Source organism: Nycticebus coucang, chromosome 8 (genome assembly GCF_027406575.1).
Source record: "Nycticebus coucang isolate mNycCou1 chromosome 8, mNycCou1.pri, whole genome shotgun sequence".
NCBI classification, from domain to species: Eukaryota; Metazoa; Chordata; class Mammalia; order Primates; family Lorisidae; genus Nycticebus; species Nycticebus coucang.
The window spans coordinates 90,946,970-90,972,281 of NC_069787.1; the positions used below are offsets into that span (position 1 = coordinate 90,946,970).

At 46.0% G+C, this 25,312-nt stretch overlaps 1 protein-coding gene across 4 annotated transcripts in view; it reads right to left on the reverse strand.

Annotated features, from left to right (window-relative positions):
• Positions 1-1,302: 1,302 nt before the first annotated feature.
• FYCO1 (FYVE and coiled-coil domain autophagy adaptor 1) overlaps positions 1,303-25,312 on the reverse strand; it is a 103,735-nt gene continuing 79,725 nt past the window's right edge. For all 4 annotated transcript variants that reach the window (XM_053599601.1, XM_053599602.1, XM_053599604.1 and 1 more), the window contains 4 exons: positions 21,998-22,093; positions 19,176-19,386; positions 3,417-3,526; positions 1,303-1,457 (listed from right to left, as the gene is read on the reverse strand). In XM_053599601.1, the coding sequence (XP_053455576.1) occupies positions 1,382-1,457; positions 3,417-3,526; positions 19,176-19,386; positions 21,998-22,093 (493 nt within the window). In that variant the 3' untranslated portion in view covers positions 1,303-1,381. The remainder of the gene's footprint in view (positions 1,458-3,416; positions 3,527-19,175; positions 19,387-21,997; positions 22,094-25,312) is intronic.

The window sequence follows — 25,312 nt, forward strand, 5'->3', positions numbered from 1 at the left end:
CTCATAGCCTCACACAACCTGTATGGTGCTCTCTCCCTGGCCAAAGTGGACCCTTTCCTCAGATTCTCTGCTCACCTGTGGAAGTACCTGGGGTCTGAGTGTAGGCAGCTGGCTCTGTGAACAAGGGACAAAGGGGCCATCAAAGATGGGCTCTCTGTGGTAGGAGAAAAGGACTACAGAAAACAGAAAATTTTCTAATTTTTGTCCAGGAAAAGGAAACAGGATCCTTCTGCTTCAAGGGGAGGTGTCTCCTGGTGGCTGTAAAGTGCAGGCTGAGCAGCGGGAACTAGGCCTGTGGGCTGCTGGGATGTGGCAGCTGGGCTGTTGGGGACCAGGACTCAGTCATGCCTCCGTATGCCACTATTTACTCAGTTGCTGTGGTACTTAAGTTACCAGAGACTTCTGTTAAGAAGGCCTCGGTTTTTGAAAGTGGTTCTTACCCTGTTTATTAGTAAACACATGTCTGCAGGTGAAGCAGAAGCTCTTATTTATATAAACAAGGACAGGCCACCAGCTGAGGACTGAGCCCCAAGCCAGTGCACAATTCTGCTTTCTGGTCATGGTGTTGACATCGGCCAGTATTCGGGTGTTAGCTGTGAGGCGCACACAGCCACCGCAGACCCTCAGTGGGCCGCATTTTGTTTCTTGGATTATCTTCAGTTCTGATTCTTTGGGTGATGCTTCAAGCTGTGGCGAGGCCTGACCTGTGAAGGGCTTTGTTTGAAGGGTGCAGAGGAAAGCACAACTCAGAGGCTCCTCTAACACTGCTCAGCTTGGAGCAGTCCCCACCTACTGGGATAGTCAGGGAGTGGGCCACGACAGGAGAAGTCTTGTTGAGATTTTAGGAGGGCACCCCAGGGCTTGACTCAAACATTGGCCTTGGGCCTCTATTTCCTGGGTGTAGCTGAGGGCCTCACAGCCCAAGGCCAGAGGTCTTGGCTCATGGTCACCAGGATGCTGGGCCCTGCATGGTCCAGAGCAGGGCATTCTGGGGCAGAGGTAGGCTCACCTCTGGCCTGTAAAACTCTCCACAGGCCTGTAACCAACTGTCATCCCTGGAGAGGCTGATAGTCTCCTGCGTGTTTAACCTTTGGCAAAGCAACCCTTGGGTGTGAGGACAGCTGGGTCTCTAATCAATGGAAACAATGGCAAGCCCTTAACAGCCACAGGGGCTAAGAGTGCTGGGTGCTTAGTGCTGGGTATACAGTGCTCCTATGCAACACAGCCTCTGAGAAGCAGCCCGGGTCTCTCTTCCAGAGCTTTGGAGCAGCTGCTTTTATTATTATTATTATTATTATTATTAAGTCCTTTATGTGACAGGTGAAGAAGAGTAGTGTTTCCTATGGGTGACGTGAAGCTACTAAAATCCAGGTGCGTGAGGCTACGGGAAATCGCTTCCATCGTAGATCACAGGCCTGTCAACCGTCAAGTGATAAAACACTTTTTTCGAGACAAACCTGGGGAAAGAGAAATGAAAGGGGAGGCATCAATCTAAGAGCTAAAAGCCAAAGGGAGGTGGCTGCTATGGGCTCGCTGCGGTTACTGTACTCACCCTGTTGGGTGTGGGTGCGGGAACACCGGAGGGAGAACTCTGCTCGAAGGTCTGGGCACCTCACAGAGCATGTGGCTCTCCAGGGCCCTCATCCCCATTTCCTGTCTGTCTAGCAGCTTCTCTCCCTGCAAGGGTCAGTATCTTAGAACTTACTCTGGACCTTCCTGGGCTTGGCTAGAGGAATGTCTTTCAGTCCCAGGCTGTGAACCTCCTGCCTGCTTTCCCGGCTGCTCCAAAGCCGCTGGCTGTCAAACTGCACGGTGTGTGTGTGGGGTGGAATGGATGGAGTAGGTGATGGGAGGAGGCACAGGGCACAGGCCAGCACACATTCCATTCACATTCCATGGGTATCTTAATCAGTTTTGCCATCCATGGTTTGAAAATCTCAAATAGGCCTTGAGATGGCCTCAATGGGCCAAGGCTAGAGTTTGTCACAGTGCCATGCATGGTCACTGTCAGTGGTAAGTAGGAGCCTTACTACCACCTACTTACTTGGGGCTTACTCTGCCTCACCACACCACGCCTGGGTTCTCTTCAGTCCACAGTTCAAAGAGCACCATCTGGGGCTCAGTGAGGCAGTGCCCATGTTTGCTGCATCACACAGAGGAAGGAACTAGGGCTCACCCATGGCCCAGCTGGGACCAGTCCCCAGGAGAGGCAGGATGCCATTTACACACTCTGTTTGTTGATAACTCGTGGGTCTGAGCTTCATCCAGAATTAGGCAGTAGCAGAGATCCTGCCTAGCTGTCCCAACCCATTTCCCTAACCACTGCCCTGTCCTACCACCCGGGAGGGGCTGGGCCTCACACTCACTCTTGCAGAGAGCTCTAAGTATAGCTCTCTGGACATGCCAAGACTGGGCCCTGAAGAACTGCTAACTTGAGGTGGGTGTTCATTTCCATCAGGGGCAAGGGAGGAAAGTGCATCCCCCAACCTCTTCTAGGGTAATGGCTCTCAGCCACATGCCCTGGCAAGTGGTTCTGCTAAAAGCCAAGAGCCCATGTCAGGGGATGTGACCATTAGCCCAGGGGTCTGCTCAGGGAGGACGTGGCTGAAACAGATGAGGCAGGTCTCTGCGGAGAGGCAACCCCAATGAAAGGGATTAAGCTGAAGCCCAGAGCACGAAAAGAGACCGATGTCCAATACTCTTCACCATCCTGGCCTCGGGCTCATGGCAGATGCTCAATCAATGTCGACCCTTTCTCCCACTCCCTCCCGGCCTTCCTCCTACATTCCCATGTTCCTCCCCAAACTCCTCCCTGATCCCCCAAGCTGCACCCTGCCACCCTCAGAGTCCTTCTCGGAGACAGCACATGCTGCTCTCTTGACACAGCCCCAGGGCCTCACCCGGCAGTCTTGGCCCCGCTCAACTCAAAGCTTTGTCCTCCCTTCTTTCATTTCTCCCTTTCTCATTCATTCATTCACTCAGTCCTTCTCAGATAGGGAAGCAGAAATCTGGCATCAGAAAAGGCAAAGAGCACCATCTGGTTCAAATCTGGCTCCCCCACAAGCTGTGTCACTTGGGAGTGTCACTCCTCTGCCCCTCTGGTCCCCCCATCAGTGAGTGAGAAGAAAAGCAGTTCTTCCTACCAGGGGAGGCTGTGGAACCTGAGTGAGCCAAGAGAGCAGAGTGTCTAACATGCCCTGCATGTGCTGACACCATGTCAGCAGGAGCCTGTATGGCACAAAATCTATCACAATCACTGGAACACCATGGTAGAGGGGTTTACAATCAAAGAACAATTATTAAAAACTGACAATGAAATACTTGGTATTGTATATCCATCTCTGGAGAGCAGGTGGCACAGAGGCATGGGAGACAGGTGGACCCACCTGGAGGCAGGTGAATAAGGTGGCCCCTACCTTGAGAAGGTGTTGTCGAAGATGAGCATGTAGATGCCTGGTGTGCGGACTTTGAGCTGGCCCTGGATGTTCTCCTTGTGGGAATTACACCGGGTCGTGGGAATGAGAACCTGGGAGGCAAAGAAGATAATAAAAATGTCACAGAGGCTGAGAGGGCTCCTTGATCCTCTAGGCAGACCCTTTATTTTGGGGGAGGAGACTGAGGCCAGGGAGCCTGAGTGCTCTGTCTGAGGTCATAGCTGAGCTGGGCTGGTGCTGGGACCAGCCCCCAGAAGAGGCAGGGTGCCATCCATACACCTTCGGTTTGCTGATAAGTTGTGGGTCTGAGCTTCATCCAGAATCAGGAGCTAGACAGCACTCTTGGGGAGCAGTCACCTGCCTGCCTTGACCACAGCCACTGCTAGAATGCAGGGAACGCACCACCACCTGGAGGAGCAGCCTCTCTCCGGCTTCAGGAAGTGGGCTTATTCTAGGTATGAGCCATCTGTCCAGCTGTGTCCTCTTGTTCCTAGTGCTACCCCTAAGGATCACAGGACATGCTGAGCCCTTCTTCCAGATGACAGTCTTTCTGGCATGGAGCTGCTGGCCCCCCCTCCTCCAGGATGAACACTTCAGCTCCACCATGGCTTCTCACTTGGCTCTGCCACAAGCCCCACTCCTGGCTAGCCCTGGTCAGTCTGTTTGCCCCAGGACCCTATCCTTTTTCCAAGCCTTAGCCTTAGACTCCCATCTATTCTCTGCCTTCTCTCAGAATGAGAAATTCATCCCAGGATACATTGATTTTTCTCAGGCTATTTTCCGAGGGCCTTGCTGTTAGAGGCCAAGTCTGCAAAATGGTGTGTTCTGGACAGGGCCAGAGCTGGGACTGCCTTTGAATAGCCAAGCTCTTTTGCATAGGGACAGAAGCTTCAAACTGCTTACCAGCTAAAGACACAGGCCTTATTTTAAAACTGAAGATGTGACAGGAGAAAAGACAAAGTCAACCCAAATTCCAGCTTTTTTTTTTTCTTTAGCAGTACCAAGCACCAAGAGGATGTGTGTCATAAAGTGTCCCCAAGCCTTCCATTTAGGACTGACCACATGTAATGGTTAACAGACCAGAGAGCTCTATGGACAACAGTAACATTTTAGCAATATTGAGCTCCTAATGTGGTAAAGTGCACATTTTAATTCTTTACAAAGTCAGTGTCGCACCTTTATTAAAAATACAATTTTTGTTAAATTTGATTTTTATCTTTTCCTATTAAACATTTGTTAGCCTGTACAAATGAATGAGTCCAGAGTACTTACAAAGATGTGATTACTTTTCAACTCAAATTTGAATATAACTGCATATTTCTTAAAACCCTACATCCTGGCCACAAAATTTCCAAAGTGAAGTAAATTCTCACAAAGGGCTCCGGTCCTCAGCGTAGATGGCAGAGTTAAACATTCAGTTATGCCGGCGTGAATGTGCCATGAGGGGACAGCTGTCAAGAGGTGCCTAAAGCAGCCCATGGGTGGGAGGGGGAGAAGGCTGAGCATCAGGGAAGCCTTCCTGGAAGAGGCGGTGCCAAGCTTGGACAATTTAGCCAGTTAGAGGGGGGTCTGGCGGTTCAGGCAGTTGGGGGTAACATATTCAAAGGCAAGGGAGGACAACAAGGATTTAACCTCCCAAGAAACAACCAAAAAACAGACAAAACATACAAAAAGACAGGTTTCAAAAGATGGAAGATCGGACATCAAGCAATGAAGGACAGTGACCCCTGAGAGACTGTCCTAGCTTTCAGAGGAAAAGGGAGCAAAAACCAGATGGGACAAAGAGAAAACAAATAGCAAGAAGACTGTTATGTACAAACAGTCTCAAAATCTTGGCAGCACCCGTAGCTCAGTGGGTAGGGCGCCAGCCACATACATACACCCAGGCTGGCAGGCTCGAACCCGGCCTTGGCCAGCTTAACATCAATGACAACTCCAACAAAAAAATGGCTGGGTATTATGGCGGGTGCCTGTGGTCCCAGCTGCTTGGGAGGCTGAGGCAAGAGAATCACTTCAGCCCAGGAGTTGGAGGTTGCTGTGAGCTGTGATGCCACGGTACTCTACTGAGGATGACATAGTCAGACTCTGTCTCCAAAACAAAAAAAAAGTTTCAAAATCTCAATGAAAAAGCAGAGATTATTAGATGGGATAAAAGCAATACCCAACCCTATCATGCCTATGAGAAGTAAAATTTAAATACAAATAGAGAAAAAGTAAAAGAACGCAAACAGATTGTGTGCTACTCCACCAGACAAAGGGATGGGGGTGACTATATTAACACACAGACTGCCACACTAGAAACAAATGTTTTTCTTTGGGGTATGGTGTTTTATTATGAAAACAGAATAAAAACTTCAAAAACAAAATAATCCTTTCTAATTTAATGAAAAATGTTATTTTTAATTGTTTCTGTGTGTGAATTATATATAACTCATGAAGTTTTGGATCTGAGTGATGAAGATGTTGACCTATTTAGTGATGATTCAGAGGAGTACTATCATAGTAAACATAGTGGTGATAGTTCTGATAGTTGCCAGCCCACTAAGAAAAACTAGAAGAAGGTGGTTACATACAGATCTTTCCAGAGGGGAAGGTTGTTCAAAATCTATTACTGAAACAATCGAAGCAGTTGTAGCCAATTTCAGTGAAAGTGATTCTCCATCAGATATTTCTGAAGAATCTGTATTGACCTTAACTTGGGGTCCAGTGTCAGGAAGTAATATAAAGACGTTTGACTTTGAACAAATCAAAGTAACCTGGTGTTCTAACCAAAATTTCCATAAATCTCTGTGAAAAAACACCTCATAATTTTTTCAGATTCTTCATAGTGACGTTATTGACTACTTGGTGAAGGAAAGTAGGATCTATATAAGTTAGACTTCAAACCCTACTCCTGACTGAAAAAGGGGTTTGATATTACTTCCCAAGAAATGGAATGATTTGGCGGAGTATGGTTTTAGTAAGAAGCCAAGACTTCCACACTTTTTGACTGAAAATGTTCTATATGACAATTCAGTGAAAAAGTTTATTACACAATCGCTTAGTCTAAATGCTTCTGAGAATGTAGCATTTCTCTAACAAGGAAGAATGTCCTCCTGGTGACCGTTTCTTCAAGATTCAGATGCTTCTTGATTGTCTTCTTGAAAGGTTTCAGTTTATCATAGTTCCAGGTAAGGAAATACATATTGATGCAACAATGGTGCCATTTTGTGGACGTTGGTGTTCTGCACAGTTCATAAAAACAAGCCTAAAAGATGGTTACAGCTGTTATATGGAAGCTTATTGTCAGAAGCTAAGAGGTTTCCTAGATAGCTGATGTGTTTTATACACTGACAGCCACCACACCAGCATCCATGGAGCTCGTCAACTCCTTGAGCACTCTACGTATTTAGTGGGAACACTAAGAACAGGAGACTGAACCTACCAGATGTAGGAAAGAGGTAAATGCTTGAGAAAGTGACATGGGAGTCGTCGCCATCCTCAAACGAGAGAGAGGTACTGATGCTAAGTACTCTGCATGGTGAAGATACTCAAGCAGCTGAAACAAGAAAAGGTGTAGGAAAACCAACTACACGATTGTAGACTATAATTCAAAGGCGTTCACTGACTTCCCAGATCAACTGAGGTCAAATTCATGTTCTTTGAGACGTGGTATAAAGTGGTTCAGAATATTAGCAATAGAGTTAATCACAGGATCAGTGTTAGTGAACTCGCTTGTTCTGTACATGTAGAGTCCTGAACAAAAATAAGATCTTGATCGCAAAATTTAAAGAACAAGTTTGCCTACAACTGCTCTGGACAGATGAAACCCTTGGCAGGGCCAGCCCTCAGTCTGCACCTGGGGCTTGTTCTCTCACAAACCTGGGCTCTGCCAGGAGACGACACACTGTGTGCGATGGAGAAGTGTGAGCAGAGAAGGGATGTGAGTGTGCCACGAAGACACGGAAACACCATGGGAACACAGCAAATGTAATGTGTACTTTCATGGGGGGTGCTTTTTCTTAAAACATACACCAATAAAAAGGTAATATAAAAATTTGAAAATTAGGCAGCGCCTGTGGCTCAGTGAGTAGGGCGCCGGCCCCATATGCTGAGGGTGGCGGGTTCAAACCCAGCCCCAGCCAAACTGCAACAAAAAAATAGCCGGGCGTTGTGGCGGGCGCCTGTAGTCCCAGCTGCTGGGGAGGCTGAGGCAAGAGAATCGCGTAAGCCCAAGAGTTAGAGGTTGCTGTGAGCCGTGTGACGCCACGGCACTCTACCAAGGGCAGTAAAGTGAGACTCTGTCTCTACAAAAAAAAAAAAAAAATTTGAAAATTAGTTATGTGAAAAGTAATGTGAAGACTTGAAAAATAGTTTATAATGCTAGAATGTTTTTCTGAACTTGTCAATCTTAAGTGGAATTTAAAGGTAAACATAAGTAGAAAAATGAAATTTGTTGACTTCTATTCATTTAATCCATGTTTTTAGGATTAAGTTGCCAATATTAATTGTAACAATAAGAACATCAACAACAAAGATTTTCACGAACCAACTGCAGAGTTTTGCCTATGGGGCCATCTATTGTGTGACAGCGTACGTGTCAGTTGCCTGTGCACCACACAGCTCCCCAGGTAAAGAGGACATGTGACTTACATACACTTCACAAGGCCTTGGGCTCAAAACTTGCATGAGTTATAATTCACATGGCAGTTAATGTTCTAATATCAAAGTACATTTTATATCAAAGAATATTACCAGGGTAATTTCATGATAAGGATGATAAGGATAATGACCCATTGAAAGGATGTAACAATTGTAAACATTTATGCTCCTAATGACAGAGCTTCAAAAAGTAGAATTATAAGCAGAAATAGACTTCATAATTATAGTTGGAGATTTTAATACTGCTCTCTCAGTAACTGATGGAATAAGTGGACAGGAACTCAGTGAGGAAACAGACTTGACCAACACTGTCAAGTGACCTGACCTCACCGACATCTATAGGATACTCCCCCCACAACAGTAGATCACATACCCTTTTCAAGTCAGTTTGGAACATTTAACCAGGCAGGCCACATTCTAGGCTATAAAAAAAATTCCCCTACCCTCAAACTTAAGAGGATTATACAAAGAATGTTCTTTGACTACATGGAATTAAATTAGAAATAAATAGCAGATCTCTGGTAAATTCCAAAACATTTGGAAACTAAATAACAAACTTAAATATATTGGTCAAAGAGAACTCAAGAGAGGACTCATGAGGGCAGAGGTGCAGGAAGGAGAGTGAGCAGTGTGCTCCTGATGTGACAGTGCCTTTGCTGGGGTTTGAAGCTGGGGACGTGGGGGGATCAGGACAGCACCAAACAAGCCTAGGGAGACAAAGACATGTGCAGAGCCCTGCTGAGGATCTGCTACATGTGGGTTTGGTGCCCCTCTGTGTACACAGTATCTCATTTAGTTCCATTAATGTTCTATAACATTCTAATTCTTCCAGGGACTAAGAAGCCTGAGAGACTGAAGAGTTGGGTCCGTTCCTATGGTCCCTAACCTAACAATTCTAAGCCTGGTGTTGGCCACTGAAGCAAAGATATATAGAAAGAGCTGCTGGAAAGAAACACCCGCTGTGTATGCAGTGATACCTGTATGCCTGCCCTGTACACCTTGTTCTTGGTCCTGGTTTCTCCTATGATTCTCTCTGCGTGAATTTCTCTGACCAAAGATGGTTCCTGTGCACAGAGAGGGTAGGGTCTGATTCTCTGATTTATCCCCAGGTTTCAGGCCAGCAATCTGCACACAGGTGGCCTCGAGTCCTTAGTTTACTGTTTTTTTCACCAGATACCCGCCCTGGGTGAGTCTATGACCCTATAGAGGAAGCTGCTCTGGACAGAAGGTGGCCCAGAGTGGGGTGTCAAGCAGGTACCCCAGTGATGGAGCTGGCCTGCTGCTGGGCAGCTCTGCCTGTCTGGTTGCTTCTCCTCTGACCACATGGCCTCACAACTGCTTCCCCATGTTCCTTCCAATGTGGGCTTCATTACTGGCCTAAGGTATTCTTCCCCAATCACTATCCTTCCCAAGTGTACCCTCAGTGCTCTCTCCTCCCTATCATGACACACGCTACCTGGAGTTACAGGTGTCTGTCTACTCAGATCTTTCTCCAACACTGTGAGCTCCTCAAATGTGGATCCCATGTCCCTTCATCTCACTCCCCAGCAGGCCCTACAGAGCCCACACACAGCATGTCAGCAAATGGCTGTCAGGACTGTAGTACCCAACACAGCCCCTTGTGTCTACATCTCCACAGTCATGAAACCCAAGTGCTGCAGTGTGCATTGCACCCATCGTTTCCTGTGAGGCTCTGGCTGGTCCAGGGAGCACAGTACTTGGGAGGGATGAAGAGGATGTGTGCCTGGAAACAGGCTCAGGTACCTCAGGCAGAGGTAACAGCCTCCCTCCCCATCATTGGCTGGTGATAGTGGGCTGGGGAACTGGAAGGAGCACCTAAGCATCTCTGACATAGGCCCCTTCTGCCCCCTGGTGTCCAGATCAGGAAAGACAGTGGTAGTTACAAACCCTAGAGGGTCCCCTGGAAGACAGGAGGAAGGCTCCAGGTCTCCAGGCTCCTGATTCTTGGTAGAACCATACAGGAATCCCAGGCTCAAGTGGACCTGGAGGGTGAATGACTAGCAAAGAGGAGAGGCCCAGCCCAGCCATGTGTGTGGAGCTGGAACAGCAAAGCTTGCATCCCCTGATTTTATCACTTCCCTCTTCCCTTGTCACAGACATTCACCAATGTCTTACTTGGGCCAGCACCACGTGAGGCACTTCGTAGGCCTGGGGATCATGAAGGACAGTGGCAAAGGCACTGTGGGAAGTTCTTGGTATTGGCCAAACTGCCATGTGACTGTCACTCTGTATCTCCGTTTTCTCAGTTGTAAAGTGGGGCTAACACTTGCTTCAAAGAGTGAAAACAATACCCTCCCTGTGCACAGTCAGCAGGGACTGAATCCAAATCCACCCTTCTCAGATGGTCACGTGGCTGAGCCTCAGACCACAGGTGCCATGGTCTCCTGAGTAGAGGCTCAGAACTGCTCCAGAAGGAAGGGCTCCTGACCTAGGTGTGAGGCACTGGCTGCAAGCCCCAAAGGGAAAGAGGGCAGAGAAGAATAGTTTTAAGAACATGAGACCCGGGGGAGGGGATGGTGGTGGAGACAAGATGGCTGACTGAAGCCAGCTTTCCACAGAGGCTCCCATCCAGAAGGAGAGTTAAAGGACAGAAATTTAGCAAGTAATCTGGTGGATTTGAGCTGCACCAAGAGAGAAGGTTGAAGAACGCACATCGACCCCACTGAAGTGAGCTGCGACCACGAGGATACAAACAAAAGGTACGAAATCCATCACCAAGCGGACAGGAGCCCCCTCCCCCATGAGAATGGCTCGGAGTGCCCCACAAACAAACAGGCAGAGTTCAAAGGTCCTCCCACTACACTCCACAGGAGAGACCCTCTAAAAACTGGACCTACCTCCCCTACTAGGGTACCAAGGCATTCTCCTGCCAGGCATAAAACTGTATTAAAACTGTATATATTCTCTACCTGCAACTCTGAGCTCCCAGAACTCCCCTCCACTCTCACTCTGATGTCTGGAGGCCTGTCCTCCAGGAGTTCAGATTCTTGGGTGATTTTTTGAGGGGTGTGGACAGTCCCTAAACTGCAGCTGGTCAGTGCTGACTCTGGGGCACGGGAGCGAGGAGAGGATGGTCGGCTGAGAGGGAACCACACCAGAGCAGCAGTTCCCTGAGGCTCGGAGCTGTCTTTTAGCAGAAATATGGCTCACTCATGGATATTCTGAAGCCACACTCCCTGTCTCCCTGGGCAACCAGAGGAGGCCAGCAACAACCCGTGAGTAAAGGATTTGCCTGAGGCGGTACTGACTAACAGACCCAGGAAACTCCCAGGGCTGGGCTGACTCAAAGGACCGCTTTACTGAGCCTAAGATGCACCTGGCCCTCAGGGGATCGTCAGCCTATAGACAAAGGAAGGTGGCAGGATAGAACTGACAGGTAACCTAATACAAACCTACAGGAGCAAAGACAGGGCTTTGGAACTCAAAACAGCTTCTCTTCTGCAGGGGAATTTAGCAGTTCTGTTCAGTTCTGTCAGTAACATCGATCAGGGGCAGGGCTGACCTGAGTGAACACCCCCCAACCTTCACCAAGCACCAGGGGCTGTCAGGCCTCACCTCCTCCTGCTAGATAGAGGCAGAGCGCAGAGGCCTGGCAGATTTCCTTGTGATTCAGGCAGGTGCAACCCCCTGGAGTATCTGTTCACTACAGGCAACTGGGTCAGCCAACTGCAGGGCTACCAGATACTGGGTGTGACAGAGGTGCAAGGTGGGGAAGGACGCATCAACCTTCCCAGACTGATCTACTTGCTGGGTGGCGCCTCCTGACTCCACGCAGCACTAGAGTAAGTCATATCAGAGTAGTCACCAGACCCCTGTGATCTAGTTACCAGAGACCTCGTAAACTCTCCCACCCAAGATAGGTGCTGACTGAGACAATTGATTTGGACCTTTTGAATTGAGCCAATCACCTGAGGACTATTCAGGTGGTGCCCTGGGTGTGTGGTTGTAGGAAGGTTTAATTTTCCTTTTCCAATTGTTGCCTGTGGTGGGTGGGGTGACTTAATTGCTGGTATTTCTCCACAGCTGAGACTTCAAACAAGAGTAACTGTTTCGCTAGGGTCGAACAGAAACCAGCTGAAAACAAGACAGAACCACTTAGCCCCACCACACCAAACAGGTCCCCAGTTTCTCAGGCCACAGCACTGTACGGGTCCTCGACAAAGCTCCAGGGGAAAAATCAAAGGGAGCAAAACAATCATGGGGCGGAATCAGCAGAAAAACTCTGATAACATGAATAACCAGAATAGATCAACCCCCGCAAGGAAAGATGTGGCAGATGTAATTGAAGATCCCATTCATAAAAAACTGGCTGAGATGTCAGAAATAGAATTCAGAATTTGGATTGCAAACAAGATCAATAAACTGGAGGAAAATTTGGAATTAGAACTTCGAGCAGCAATTCAAAAGTCGGAATTAGGAATTCGAGGAGAAATTCAAAAGTTGTCTCAAGAATTTAACAAATTTAAAGACAAAACCACCAAAGACTTAGACACACTGAAGCAAGAACTTGCAGCCCTCAAAGATCTGAAAAATACAGTAGAATCCCTCAGTAACAGAGTGGAGCAAGCAGAAGAAAGGATTTTTGACATTGAAGACAAAGCCTTTGAACGCTCCCAAACTCTCAAAGAGGAAGAGAAATGGAGAGCAAAAACAGATCATTCTCTCAGAGAGCTCTGGGATAATTCGAAGAAGGCTAATATCCGACTCATTGGAATTTCTGAAACCGATAAAGTGGCCTCGCCAGATACAGAGGCCCTTCTCCATAAAATTATGAAAGAGAATTTTCCAGACATGCCTAGAGATTCTGAAATTCAGATAGCAGACAGCTTCAGAACCCCAGCACGACTCAACCCCACTAAGACATCCCCCAGGCATATCATAATTAACTTCACTAAAGTTAATATGAAGGAGAAAATTCTCAAAGCAGCCAGATGGAAGAAAGCCATTACCTACAAAGGGAAGAATATTAGAATGACTGCAGATCTCTCTGCTGAAACTTTTCAAGCCAGAAGAGGGTGGTCATCGACTTTTCATCTCCTAAAACAAAATAACTTTCAACCCCGGATCCTGTATCCAGCTAAAATGAGTTTCATTTATGCTGGAGAAATTAAATACTTTAATGACATTCATATGTTGAAGAAATTTGCCATAACCAAACCAGCTCTTCAGGATATTCTCAGACCTATCCTCCATAATGACCAAACCCAATCCTCTACCACAAAAGTAAACTCACTCAAAAACTTTTGATCAAACTCCAACTTCCACACTGGCAAAAGGATTAAAAATGTCCACTGGACTTTTGAAAAACTTGATACCCAAATTTTTACCAGACTTATCAATATTCTCCATTAATGTGAATGGCTTAAACTGTCCTCTAAAGAGTCACAGGTTAGTGGACTGGATACAAAAACTCCAGCCAGATATTTTGTGCATACAAGAGTCACATCTTACCTTGAAAGACAAATATAGACTCAGGGTGAAAGGAAGGTCGTCCATATTTCAGGCAAATGGAAATCAGAAAAAAGCAGGTGTTACAATTCTATTCGCAGATACGATAGGCTTTAAACCAACAAAAGGAAGGATAAGAATGATCACTTCATATTTGTTAAGGGTAATACTCAATATGATGAGATTTCAATTATTAATATCTATGCACCCAACCAGAATGCACCTCCATTTATAAGAGAAACTCTAACAGACATGAGCAACTTGATTTCCTCCAGCTCCATAATAGTCGGAGATTTCAACACTCCTTTGGCAGTGTTGGATTGATCCTCCAATAAGAAGCTGAGCAAAGAAATTTTAGATTTAAACCTAGCCATCCGACGTTTGGATTTAGCAGACATCGACAGAACATTTCATCCCAACAAAACTGAATACACATACTTCTCATCAGCCCACGGAACATACTCCAAAATCGATCACATCTTAGGTCACAACTCTAACCTCAGTAAATTTAAAGGAATAGAAATTATTCCTTGCATCTTCTCGGACCACCATGGAATAAAAGTTGAGTTGAGTAACAACAGAAATCTGCATACTCATACAAAAACACGGAAGTTAAATAACCTTATGGTGAATGATAGCTGGGTCAGAGATGAGATTAAGAAGGCAATTGCCAAATGTTTGGAACAAAATGACAATGAAGACACGAATTATCAGAACCTCTGGGATACCGCAAAGGCAGTCCTAAGAGGGAAATTTATAGCACTGCAAGCCTTCATCAAGAGAATGGAAAGAGAGGAAGTTAACAACTTAATGGGACATCTCAAGCAACTGGAAAAGGAAGAACATTCCAACCCCAAACGCAGTAGAAGAAAAGAAATAACCAAAATTAGAGCAGAATTAAATGAAATCGAAAACAAAAGAATTAAACAACAGATCAATAAATCAAAAAGTTGGTTTTTTGAAAAGGTCAATAAAATAGATAAACCTTTGGCCAACCTAATCAGGAAAAAAAGAATAAAATCTCTAATCTCATCAATCAGAAATGACAAAGATGAAATAACAGATTCCTTAGAAATTAAAAAAATCCTTAATGAATATTACAAGAAACTTTATTCTCAGAAATATAAAAACCTGAAGGAAATTGAGCAATACTTGGAAGCACGTCACCTTCCAAGACTTAGCCAGAATCAAGTGGAAATGTTGAACAGGCCCATATCAAGTTCTGAAATAGCATCAACCACACAAAATCTCCCTAAAAAGAAAATCTCGGGACCAGATGGCTGCACGTCAGAATTCTACCAAACCTTTAAAGAGGAATTAGTACCTATATTATTCAACCTGTTCCAAAAGGTAGAAAAAGAAGGAAGACTACCCAACACGTTCTATGAAGCAAACATCACCCTGATCCCCAAACCAGGAAAAGACCCAACAAGAAAAGAAAATTATAGACCAAAATCATTAATGAATATAGATGCAAAAATATTCAACAAGATCCTAACAAACAGAATCCAGCAACACATCAAACAAATTATACATCATGACCAAGTCGGTTTTATCCCAGGGTCTCAAGGCTGGTTCAATATATGTAAATCTATAAGTATAATTCAGCACATAAACAAATTAAAAAACAAAGACCATATGATTCTCTCAATTGATGCAGAAAAAGCTTTTGATAATATCCAGCATCCTTTCATGATCAGAACACTTAAGAAAATTGGTATAGAAGGGACATTTCTTAAACTGATAGAGGCCATCTACAGCAAACCCACAGCCAATATCATATTGAATGGAGTTAAATTGAAATCATTTCCACTCAGATCAGGAACCAGACAAGGCTGCTCATTGTCTCCATTGCTCTTTAACATTGTAATGGAAGTTTTAGCCACCGCAATTAGGGAAGAAAAGGCAATTAAGGGTATCCATATAGGGGAAGAAGAGATCAAACTTTCGCTCTTTGCAGATGATATGGTTGTATATCTGGAAACACTAGGGATTCTACTCAAAAACTCTTAGAAGTGATCAAGGAATATAGCAGCGTCTCAGGTTACAAAATCAACATTCATAAATCAGTAGCCTTTATATATACCAATAACAGTCAAGTTGAAAAAACAGTTAAGGACTCTATCCCATTCACAATAGTGCCAAAGAAGATGAAATATTTGGGAGTTTATCTAACAAAGGATGTGAAAGATCTCTATAGAGAGAACTATGAAACTCTAAGAAAAGAAATAGCTGAAAATGTTAACAAATGAAAAAACATATCATGCTCATGGCTGTGAAGAATCAACATTGTTAAAATGTTCATACTACCCAAAGCAATACCCAAAGAATCAACATCGTTAAAATGTTCATACTACCCAAAACAAATAATGCAATCCCTATTAAAGCTCCACTGTCATACTTTAAAGATCTTGAAAAAACAATACTTCGTTTTATATGGAATCAGAAAAAACCTCGAATAGCCAAGACATTACTCAGAAATAAAAACAAAGCAGGAGGAATCACACTACCAGACCTCAGACTATACTACAAATCAATAGTGATCAAAACAGCATGGTTACTGGCACAAAAACAGAGAAGTAGATGTCTGGAACAGAATAGAGAACCAAGAGATGAATCCAGCTACTTACCGTTATTTGATCTTTGACAAGCCAGTTACAAACATTCAGTGGGGGAAAAGATTCCCTATTTAACAAATGGTGCTGGGTGAACTGGCTGGCAACCTGTACAAGACTGAAACTGGACCCATACCTTTCACCATTAACTAAGACAGACTCTCACTAGATTAAAGATTTAAACTTAAGACATGAAACTATAAAAATACTAGAAGAGAGTGCAGGGAAAACCCTTGAAGAAATCGGTCTGGTAAGTATTTTATGAGGAGGACCCCCTGGGCAATTGAAGCAGCTTCAAAAATACACTACTGGGAGCTGATCAAACTAAAAAGCTTCTGCACAGCCAAGAACACAGTAAATAAAGCAAAAAAACAGCCCTCAGAATGGGAGAAGATATTTGCAGGATATGTCTCCGACAAAGGTTTAATAACCAGAATCCACAGAGAACTCAAACGTATAAGCAAGAAAAGAACAAGTGATCCCTTTGCAGGCTGGGCAAGGGATTTGAAGAGAAACTTCTCTGAAGAAGACAGGCGCACGGCCTACAGACATATGAAAAAATTCTCATCATTTTTAATCCTCAGAGAAATGAAAATCAAAACTACTTTGAGATATCATCTAACTCCAGTAAGACTAGCCTATATCACAAAATCCCAAGACCAGAGATGTTGGCGTGGATGTGGAGAAAAGGGAACACTTCTACACTGTTGGTAGGAATGCAAATTAATACATTCCTTTTGGAAAGATGTATGGAGAACACTTAGAGATCTAAAAATAGATCTGCCATTCAATCCTATAATTCCTCTACTAGGCATATACCCAGAAGACCAAAAATCACATCACAACAAAGATATTTGTACCAGAATGTTTATTGCAGCCCTATTCATAATTGCTAATCAGGGTAAAAGCCCAAGTGCCCATTGATCCACGAATGGATTAATAAATTGTGGTATATGTACACCATGGAATATTATGCAGCCTTAAAGAAAGATGGAGACTTTACCTCTTTCATGTTTATATGGATGGAGCTGGAGCATATTCTTCTTAGTAAAGTATCCCAAGAATGGAAGATAAAGTATCCAATGTACTCAGCCGTACTATGAAACTAATTTATGGCTTTCACATGAAAGCTATAACCCAGTTATAACCTAAGAATAGGGGGACGGGGGAAAGGGAGGGGAGGGAGGGGGGAGGTGGGCAGAGGGAGGGGGATTGATGGGATTACACCTGCGGTGCATCTTACAAGGGTATATGTGAAACTTAGTAAATGTGGAATGTAAATGTCTTAGGACGATAACTAAGAAAATGCCAGGAAGGCTATGTTACCAAGTGTGATGAAAATGTGTCAAACCGTCTATGAAACTAGTGTATGGTGCCCCATGATCGCATTAATGTACACAGCTATGATTTAATTAAAAAAAAAAAAAAGAACATGAGGGGCGGCGCCTGTGGCTCAGTCGGTAAGGCGCCGGCCCCATATACCGAGGGCGGCGGGTTCAAACCCAGCCCTGGCCAAACTGCAACCAAAAAAAAAAAATAGCTGGGCATCGTGGTAGGCGCCTGTAGTCCCAGCTACTCGGGAGGCTGAGGCAAGAGAATCGCTTAAGCCCAGCAGTTGGAGGTTGCTGTGAACTGTGTGATGCCATGGCACTCTACCGAGGGCCATAAAGTGAGTCTCTACAAAAAAAAAAAACCCAAAAAAACCAAAAAACATGAGACCCCAATAAACCAGGCCAGTTCGTGGGAAAAATTACATTTAAGAGTGACTTTGAAAAGAAGAGCAATGACAGAGCAATGTCTGTAACGAGCAGATCTCACAGGGCAGGATGGCAGGAGACAAACCCCAGTGGGTGCACGTCCCTCTATGGGGATGACAGAAGCAGGGCAGGGCAGTGATGTGGGGCCCACTGTGCGTCCTCACACATCGGCAGCACTCAGGGGACCAAATACATGACGCACTAGTGGATGTTACTGCCCAGACATGAAATTGCTCTTCTCTGTCCGTAGCCTTGCTCTTCTTGCAAAGTGGAGATTTCTTCAGCTTTATTCATAGCCTTGGTTCTTCCTTCCATTCCAATCCAGCGTGTCTGACTGCCCTCACTATCCCTTCCACTCAGACCAATTCAAGTGGCACTTGTGTTTCCATTCCAACCAGCTCCCCCTCCATTATGCCTCTGCACGTTCCCCCACAGAGACGTAGGCATGGAGTTCAGACCCCCGGCAGGGGCTTCCTCCCCCTTGTCCTGTGCTGAGTCAGCCACCCCTGGGGCCCCACCAACCTTTGTCCTTGTGCTCTGGCTCCACTCCCTCCTGCTACTTTGGCTCGGTGGTTCTCAACCTTGGCTGCTCACTGGAATCAATTAGGGATGCTTGGGTCCCACCTCTAGAGACTCTGATTTGATAGTCAGGGGGTAGCCTTAGGAGTGGGATTTCTAAAAGCTCTGTAGGTACCTAGTTTCTAATGTGTACCAAGATTGAGAACTACAGTCCAGGTGCTGTCAACATTCCATGCCCAGAATGTCTTAGGAGACCTGGTATCTGCCACCAAGATTTCAAGCTTGATCACCCAAGTGACACCAGAATTGTCTCTTTTGATACTTTGTAAGTGAGAAGCTGAACACCATAAGCTAATAACCAGAGCCAAAGAGGTCACCACCTCCCAAGCTGATACATTCCTACTTGCACAGCTCTCTGAGAAAATGATCCTTAAACTAAGTGATACATCTGTGTTCCTTTAAGTTTCACCCACTAATCTATCCTGGGAACAGACTGCACCTGCCTGACACAGGAGTGACCTCAGACATTTCAAGACAGAGCTCCTGACCTTCTGGGTCTTGCTTTCCCCAAGCTGGATGAGCCCTAGGTGCTTTGCCTGCTCTGAATAACACAGCTCAGAAGATTCTAGGTGCGACCTTCCCAGCAGAGGGCAGATGGCTGCCTCCCTGCTCTGGGAGAGGCCTACCTGAGCATCCTGACGTGTGCGTAAGAAGCCCACAGGCAGGGAGCCTGGCCTCACCTTGCACTGATCCAGCGGCGTGTTCTCAGCCTCCTTGAAGACCACACTGAAGGAGATGCTCTTGGGGTCGGAGGAGAAGACCCAGCTGATGGTGAGGCCTGCCTCGGCCACGGTGATAGGGATCAGACTGTAGGTGCTGGACCTCACAAACAGCTCCCTGTTGCCCTCCCCAAAGTTGGCGATCTCTTCCACTGTGAGGGGTAATTTGATCCTAAAAAAAAAAAAAAAGACTTGCAGAGGGGACTGACTGACTGGGAAGAGTATCTGCATCCAGTGGCCAGGTCGTCTGTGGCTCAGAGGGGGCCCGGAGGCCTCAGAAGCTCTTGGCAGGACAACTCACATCAACGAAAGTTTCCTGAGCACTCTCTACATGCCTAGCATGGTTCTAGGTATCTGAAACACAGCAGTAAAAAACACATATGACAATCCTTGCCTCTGCGGAGCTGACCTGCTCTGTGTGCTCGTGGACAGGAAGCTGCGCTGAGGCTCAGCTCCCTGCTGCTCTCCTGAAGCCGCCCTGTCGCTCACCTGTCCGTGCTCTCTCTTCCCTTCCTCTTTCGGGTTCCCCGTGTTCCCTTTTCATCTAATTAGCTCGACATGAGCACTCTGACCTTTTCTGAAAGCCAATACCCCAGACTCTTCCCTATACACGAGTGATAGAGTTGGTATGATGGTTTGGGGAGAGAACCTTCTTGGGGCTGTGTCTGCTGTTCTAACTCTCACTAGGTGGATAAAAGCCTCTTCCACAAGTTTCCAGGTTTTACAGACAGTGAGCTCTTCTGCAGCACCCAAAGTGTGATGTGAAGAAGTGAGGTGAGGAGTCCATAGACCTGCCTCACTCCGTATCTTCTGCAGGGCTCACCCTCTCATAAGCCTCAGTTTCCTCGTCTGCAAAACAGGGACAACCAAACCTGCCTCATGACTGCTGTGAGGATCAGATTAGAAGATGAACTTGATTTTGACATGAACAAAGAAATCTCAAGGGCCCACCCAGGCTGAGCGGCAACCCTTCTGTACTGTGTGATTCCAGAGGCAGCAAGGTTATTAGCTCAGGGTCACAGGGACAGGGTAGAGCTGCATCTTAGGAAGGGTGTGGCTGTGGCAAGTCACTCACTCTTACCAATTGATGCAAAAATAGCATTTGACAAAAATTCAATACCCATTCATGATTACCCAAGTTCTCTTTTACTGTTGCTAAATGTCACTGCTCTGAGCAGCATACAAGGAACATTCCAGTAGCCTTATCTTTACACATCTAATTACTACTTACTTAGAATAAATTCCCAGACACAGGCTTATTGAATTAAAGGGAAAACAGAATCCTGAACTTTTGGTACATCCTGAGAGCCAAGGTGTTCTCCAGGAAGGTGGCCCAGACACTTGACAGTGCCCTGGCATCAACAGCCTGGGAGAGAGCAGCTCTTTACTGCTTCCTGTTTGGTCTGCCCCATAACTCAGTACTGTGTTTATCCAAGTATGATCCAAGGATCACCAAGAACAGGTTTAATACATGACGTATTCTCTCACAACCACATCTAACCTTTAAGTAAATTCTGTTAGCATCAAAATCCAGAATCTGCCCTCATCTCTGCCCTCTCTGCCACCACCTGATCCAAAGAACCATGGTCCCTAAAACACCCTCCTAACTGGTCTCCTCACTTTTGTCCTTGTTCCTCCACCATCTATCCCCCTCAGGGCAACCAGAGTGATCCCTTCTCAAATGTAAATCAGATTACGGTAAGTCACTCTTCTGCTATACACTCAGTTTTGGGATCCTGCTTCCCTGAGATTGGAAGCCAAAGTCCTTCCAATGGCCAGCAAGGCCCTATGTGATGCAGACCCCCCTCCCTCTTTGACTCTGTCCCCCTTGCTCTCTCTGCTTCAGGTACACTGGCCCTTTCCTCTGTACTTGAACATGCCAGCTGTCATCCTGCCTCAGGGCCTTTGTACTCACTGTGGGCTCTGCCTGAAATGCTAATCCCACAGACAGATGCCTCGCAACTCCTCACCTCCTTCAAGTCTTACCTTCTCAGGGTTACTCTATTTAATAAAAGTGCAAATTTCCCTCCTCGTTTGTCCTACTCTTTGTTTACTTTTTTCCATTGCAAACACCACTTTGTAACACACTAATATTCACTTACTTACCTGTGTTTACTGTAGGATTGTCTGTCAACCCTTGCTGGCATATAAGCTGCAGCAATATAACCCTTGCTGGAATATGAGCTAGTCAGGGTCTTTGTTGATTTTGTTCACTGATGTGCTCCAGGCACAAAAAACATACCTGGCATGTTGTAGATAATGAGTGAGTATCTGTGAATGAATAGCTGAATCTATTCAGTGATAAATTACACAGCCATTGCACTGGGTGATATGGGAAAATACTCATACTATAGTAAGTTAAAAAAAACTACAAAATAAAATTGGAGCATTTGTTTATGTCAAAAATTATATGTATATACGTGTATGAAAACGATGGAAGCCCAGGTCAGATGCTGTTGCAGCCCTGTAAACCCAGCACTTGTACAATGAGAAAATTAAAAGTTATTTTCAAAAAAGAACATGGGGTGGTAGAGGGATAAAGGAGTAGAGGCAACCTTCCACAGTGACAGAATTATCCTCTATCTTAATTGTGTTGGGGACTGTACTGTATCATTTATCAAAATTTAAGCACTATCTATTTTCTTGACCCTTAATGCATATAAATTATACCACTCAAAAAGCACCCCCATTGGTGCCAAATGAAAGGCCCCAGGGTGATCCCCAACTCCGGCACCTCCCCAGTGCCAAACCTGAGAAAGGCCCACTTGGCAGCTACCACTTACATCAGTTCTCCAGACTTCAACAAGCAGATTTCTGCATCCTGCCCCACAGGCATGTCTTCGGTGTCCTCAGGAGTTAATGAGTTTGACGTGGTGTCCCTGAAATGTCACACATGAGATCACAGCTGTTTAGCTATCAGCATGCAAAGTCCCACAGTCTGGGGTCATATAGTCAAACCCGGAATGAAGGGGAATCCTTAAACACAGAAGCCATGGCAGAGACACCAACAGTCTCTGTGAGTAGAGGGAGGCCACAGGGGCTGGGGCCAAGCGGGCAGAAGTGGGAAAGACAAGGGGGCTGTGGTGATTTTCCCAGCGTCCTCCTGCTGGGTGGAGGGAGGGGTGAGCATAAACACAAACTGACCCTCCTGTTCTATGCCAGAAGGGCTAACGCCACTGGGTCTAAGTCCCAGAGCCAGCCATGTGGCCAAGGGGGAGGGGATGGGACAGGGCCACACATAAAAGGGGAGGGCCTGACTCATCTCCTCTTCCCATCACAACCACCATCCGCTGTGCAGAGAGCCAGCAGTGGACCAGGATGGCAGTGTGAGCAGTACACACTGTCTCCTTCCCTTAGAAAGTCACGGTGTATTTAAACAATAGATTAAAGGTTCCAAGAAGCCCTGCAGTAAGGATATCAAATTTTGACTCCAGTGTTTCTATATTTATTTGACTGAGAATATTTTTTTTCTTTTTTTTTTTTTAGAGACAGGGTCTTGCATTTGCTCAGGTTGTTCTTGAACTCCTGAGCTCAGGCAATCCACCTGCCTCAGCATCCCAAGTGCTGGAATTACAGGCGTGAGCCACCACACCCGGCTTGACTGAGATTTTTAATACTTACTGCATTACTGATCCTTAGAACATACAGGCAGATTGCAGTCCCTGCATTCACTGATGGGGACACAGAGGCCCAGGCAGTTCCTCAGAGACAGGGCTAGAGCCAAAAACACATACGCTGGGGGGGCAGGTGCTAGAGTCTGGAGCAATCCCCGGGGCTGCTCAGATCATCAGAAACCCACCAGTACCCAGGTGCCTGCACTAAGCTAAGTAAGCCTGTGACAAGCACAGAGTTTCAAAAACAGCCTACTCCTGAGGACTGACGGCCATCAACCCTGAGCAGTGGGGCTCCCACTATCTGGGGGTCACTGTGGGCCCCGAGGGGTGGTAAGATCTCAGGTGGGGTCACTCCATCATGGTTCCAGCCTCAGCTTTGTGATTGTGACTCCTGATGAGCCCTTTTCTCCTCTGAGAACAGTTTTCTCTTTTCTAAATGGGAGAAAGAATAAAAAACAAAAAAGGGAGATGCCGATGGAAACAGATGGGTTCTAGGTTTGGCCAGCTTGAAAAGGCTATAAACCTTGAAGAAGTTGGAGGAGGCATTTTATAGAGCCCACTGGCTGGGAAAGAGGTGGGCTTGCTCAGTTCAGCGGCTCCCTGCCCTGGGCCTTGTCCACTCTTTCCAAGGAAGGTGCAACAAGGCCATGTCCTATAGTACCCGCTGCTGCCAAGGGCAAGCCATGTCACTTCAGGCTTCCTTTTCTCCGTGGCTCCAGATCCTGCCTAATACCTCCTTCCTGTTGTTCTTCCAAACACTGGCTTCTAGACCCTGAGCCCTCACCCTGGGACAGGCAGAATCACAGAATGTTAGTGTGAGAAGCAGCTTCAGACATCTAGTCAACCACCCACTTGACAGTGAGCAGCTGAGGTGCAGGGCAGAGCACGGGATCAAGGTCCACGCCTGCCTCATTTCCCTTGCTTTCATCCTTGCCAAAAGTGTAAATACCATAAATGAGATAAAGAAAGAACGTAGGATGAGAGAAACTCAGAAAACAGAAGTTAGTTCTCCCAAATTTCCTGCGTTTACGATAAAAGGCGTCCTAACCTATTTTTCCCTCTTTTCTTCCATCACCCTCCTCTCTGCTCACCGTGAAGATGGACAGCTCCCGATTACAGCAGACAACCCACAGAGTAGCTTCCTAGGCTCTTGCTGGCCCTGGCTGAGTGGGGGGAGTGTGGACGGAAGAGTGATGCAGTCTCAAAGGTAATGACTAGGACGGAGAAATCTTTTCGATGGATCTTCAAACTGTAGGTCATGACCCATTTAGTGGGCTATGAATCAATTTAGTACGTTCATCATTAAAAGAAATGGAATAAAATAGAAACTATCAAATGCAAGAGTATACTGCATGTTGGGAGGATAAGTATTTATGAGGCTCCTCTTTGGACCTTATGTATACATGCATGTGCACTGAGTAGCCATGTGAACTGTATTTCTTACTCTGGGATGCAGTAGAAAATGTTCTAGCAGTTCTGAGGATGGCAAGGGATAAAGTTTGAGAGTGACAGGCAACAAAAACAAGACCACTAGAGGGCACCAGCAGCAGTTATCTGAGAAAGATGCCAGATAAACTCCCTGCCGGCAGGACGTTCCTCTTCCCTTTCCCCAGGCCATGGGGAGCCTTCTAGCTATGGTGACACCTCCAACCCCTGCTCAGTTTCTGTCCCTGAGCCAGAGGTCAGCCAAGCTAACCCTCTCTAGCACACACACCAGCTCGCCAACTTGCTAGCCCTTCTGTGGGTGGGCACCTGCTGTGCATGCCGCCTCTGCTGGATAAATGACTACATTCCTCGGGATTAGGTTCCTTTCTGCCCCAAATGCTGCCAAAGGAGGACATATGCAAGACTGCACTTTCAAACCAAGTAAGAGTAAAGTGGTGAACACAAGCAAGGTTGATGACAGGACAGCCCTGGCAATGCAGTCTAAGAGCTCACACCTCTCTAGGCATGGTCAGGGAGGTCCCTGTAGCTTGGTTTCTACAGACAGAAGCTACTGTATTTCCCTGTCACAAATCAAATTGCCTTAGACTGTTTTTCAATTACTGTATAATTTCCACCCTGCAGATTGCCAGGGGAGCAGATCCCTTGCTGGTTTAGACTGTCTGGCTGAGGAGGCAATGGACAGGCTCCTGAGAACTGGAGGGACTGTCAGCTTAGAACTGCACATGTGGCTATTTAGACTTCAATTCATCCGGTGAAGGACACTAAAAATTTGAGGCTCCGTAGTAGCACTAGCCACACTTCAAGTGCTTATTCATCACATGGGCTGATGGCCACTGTGTTGCACAGTGAAGGTACAGAGCACATCTATCACAGGAGGAGGTTCCACTGACCAGTGCAGGCTTGGGAGGTAGGGCTGAACTGTACCATGCCTCACCTCCACTCTGGGATCTGGGGGCATCCTTTTATTTTGCTATTAAATTATTTTATTATTATACATTTTGTTAAATTTATCTTATTCTGCTACTAAATTACTAGTAG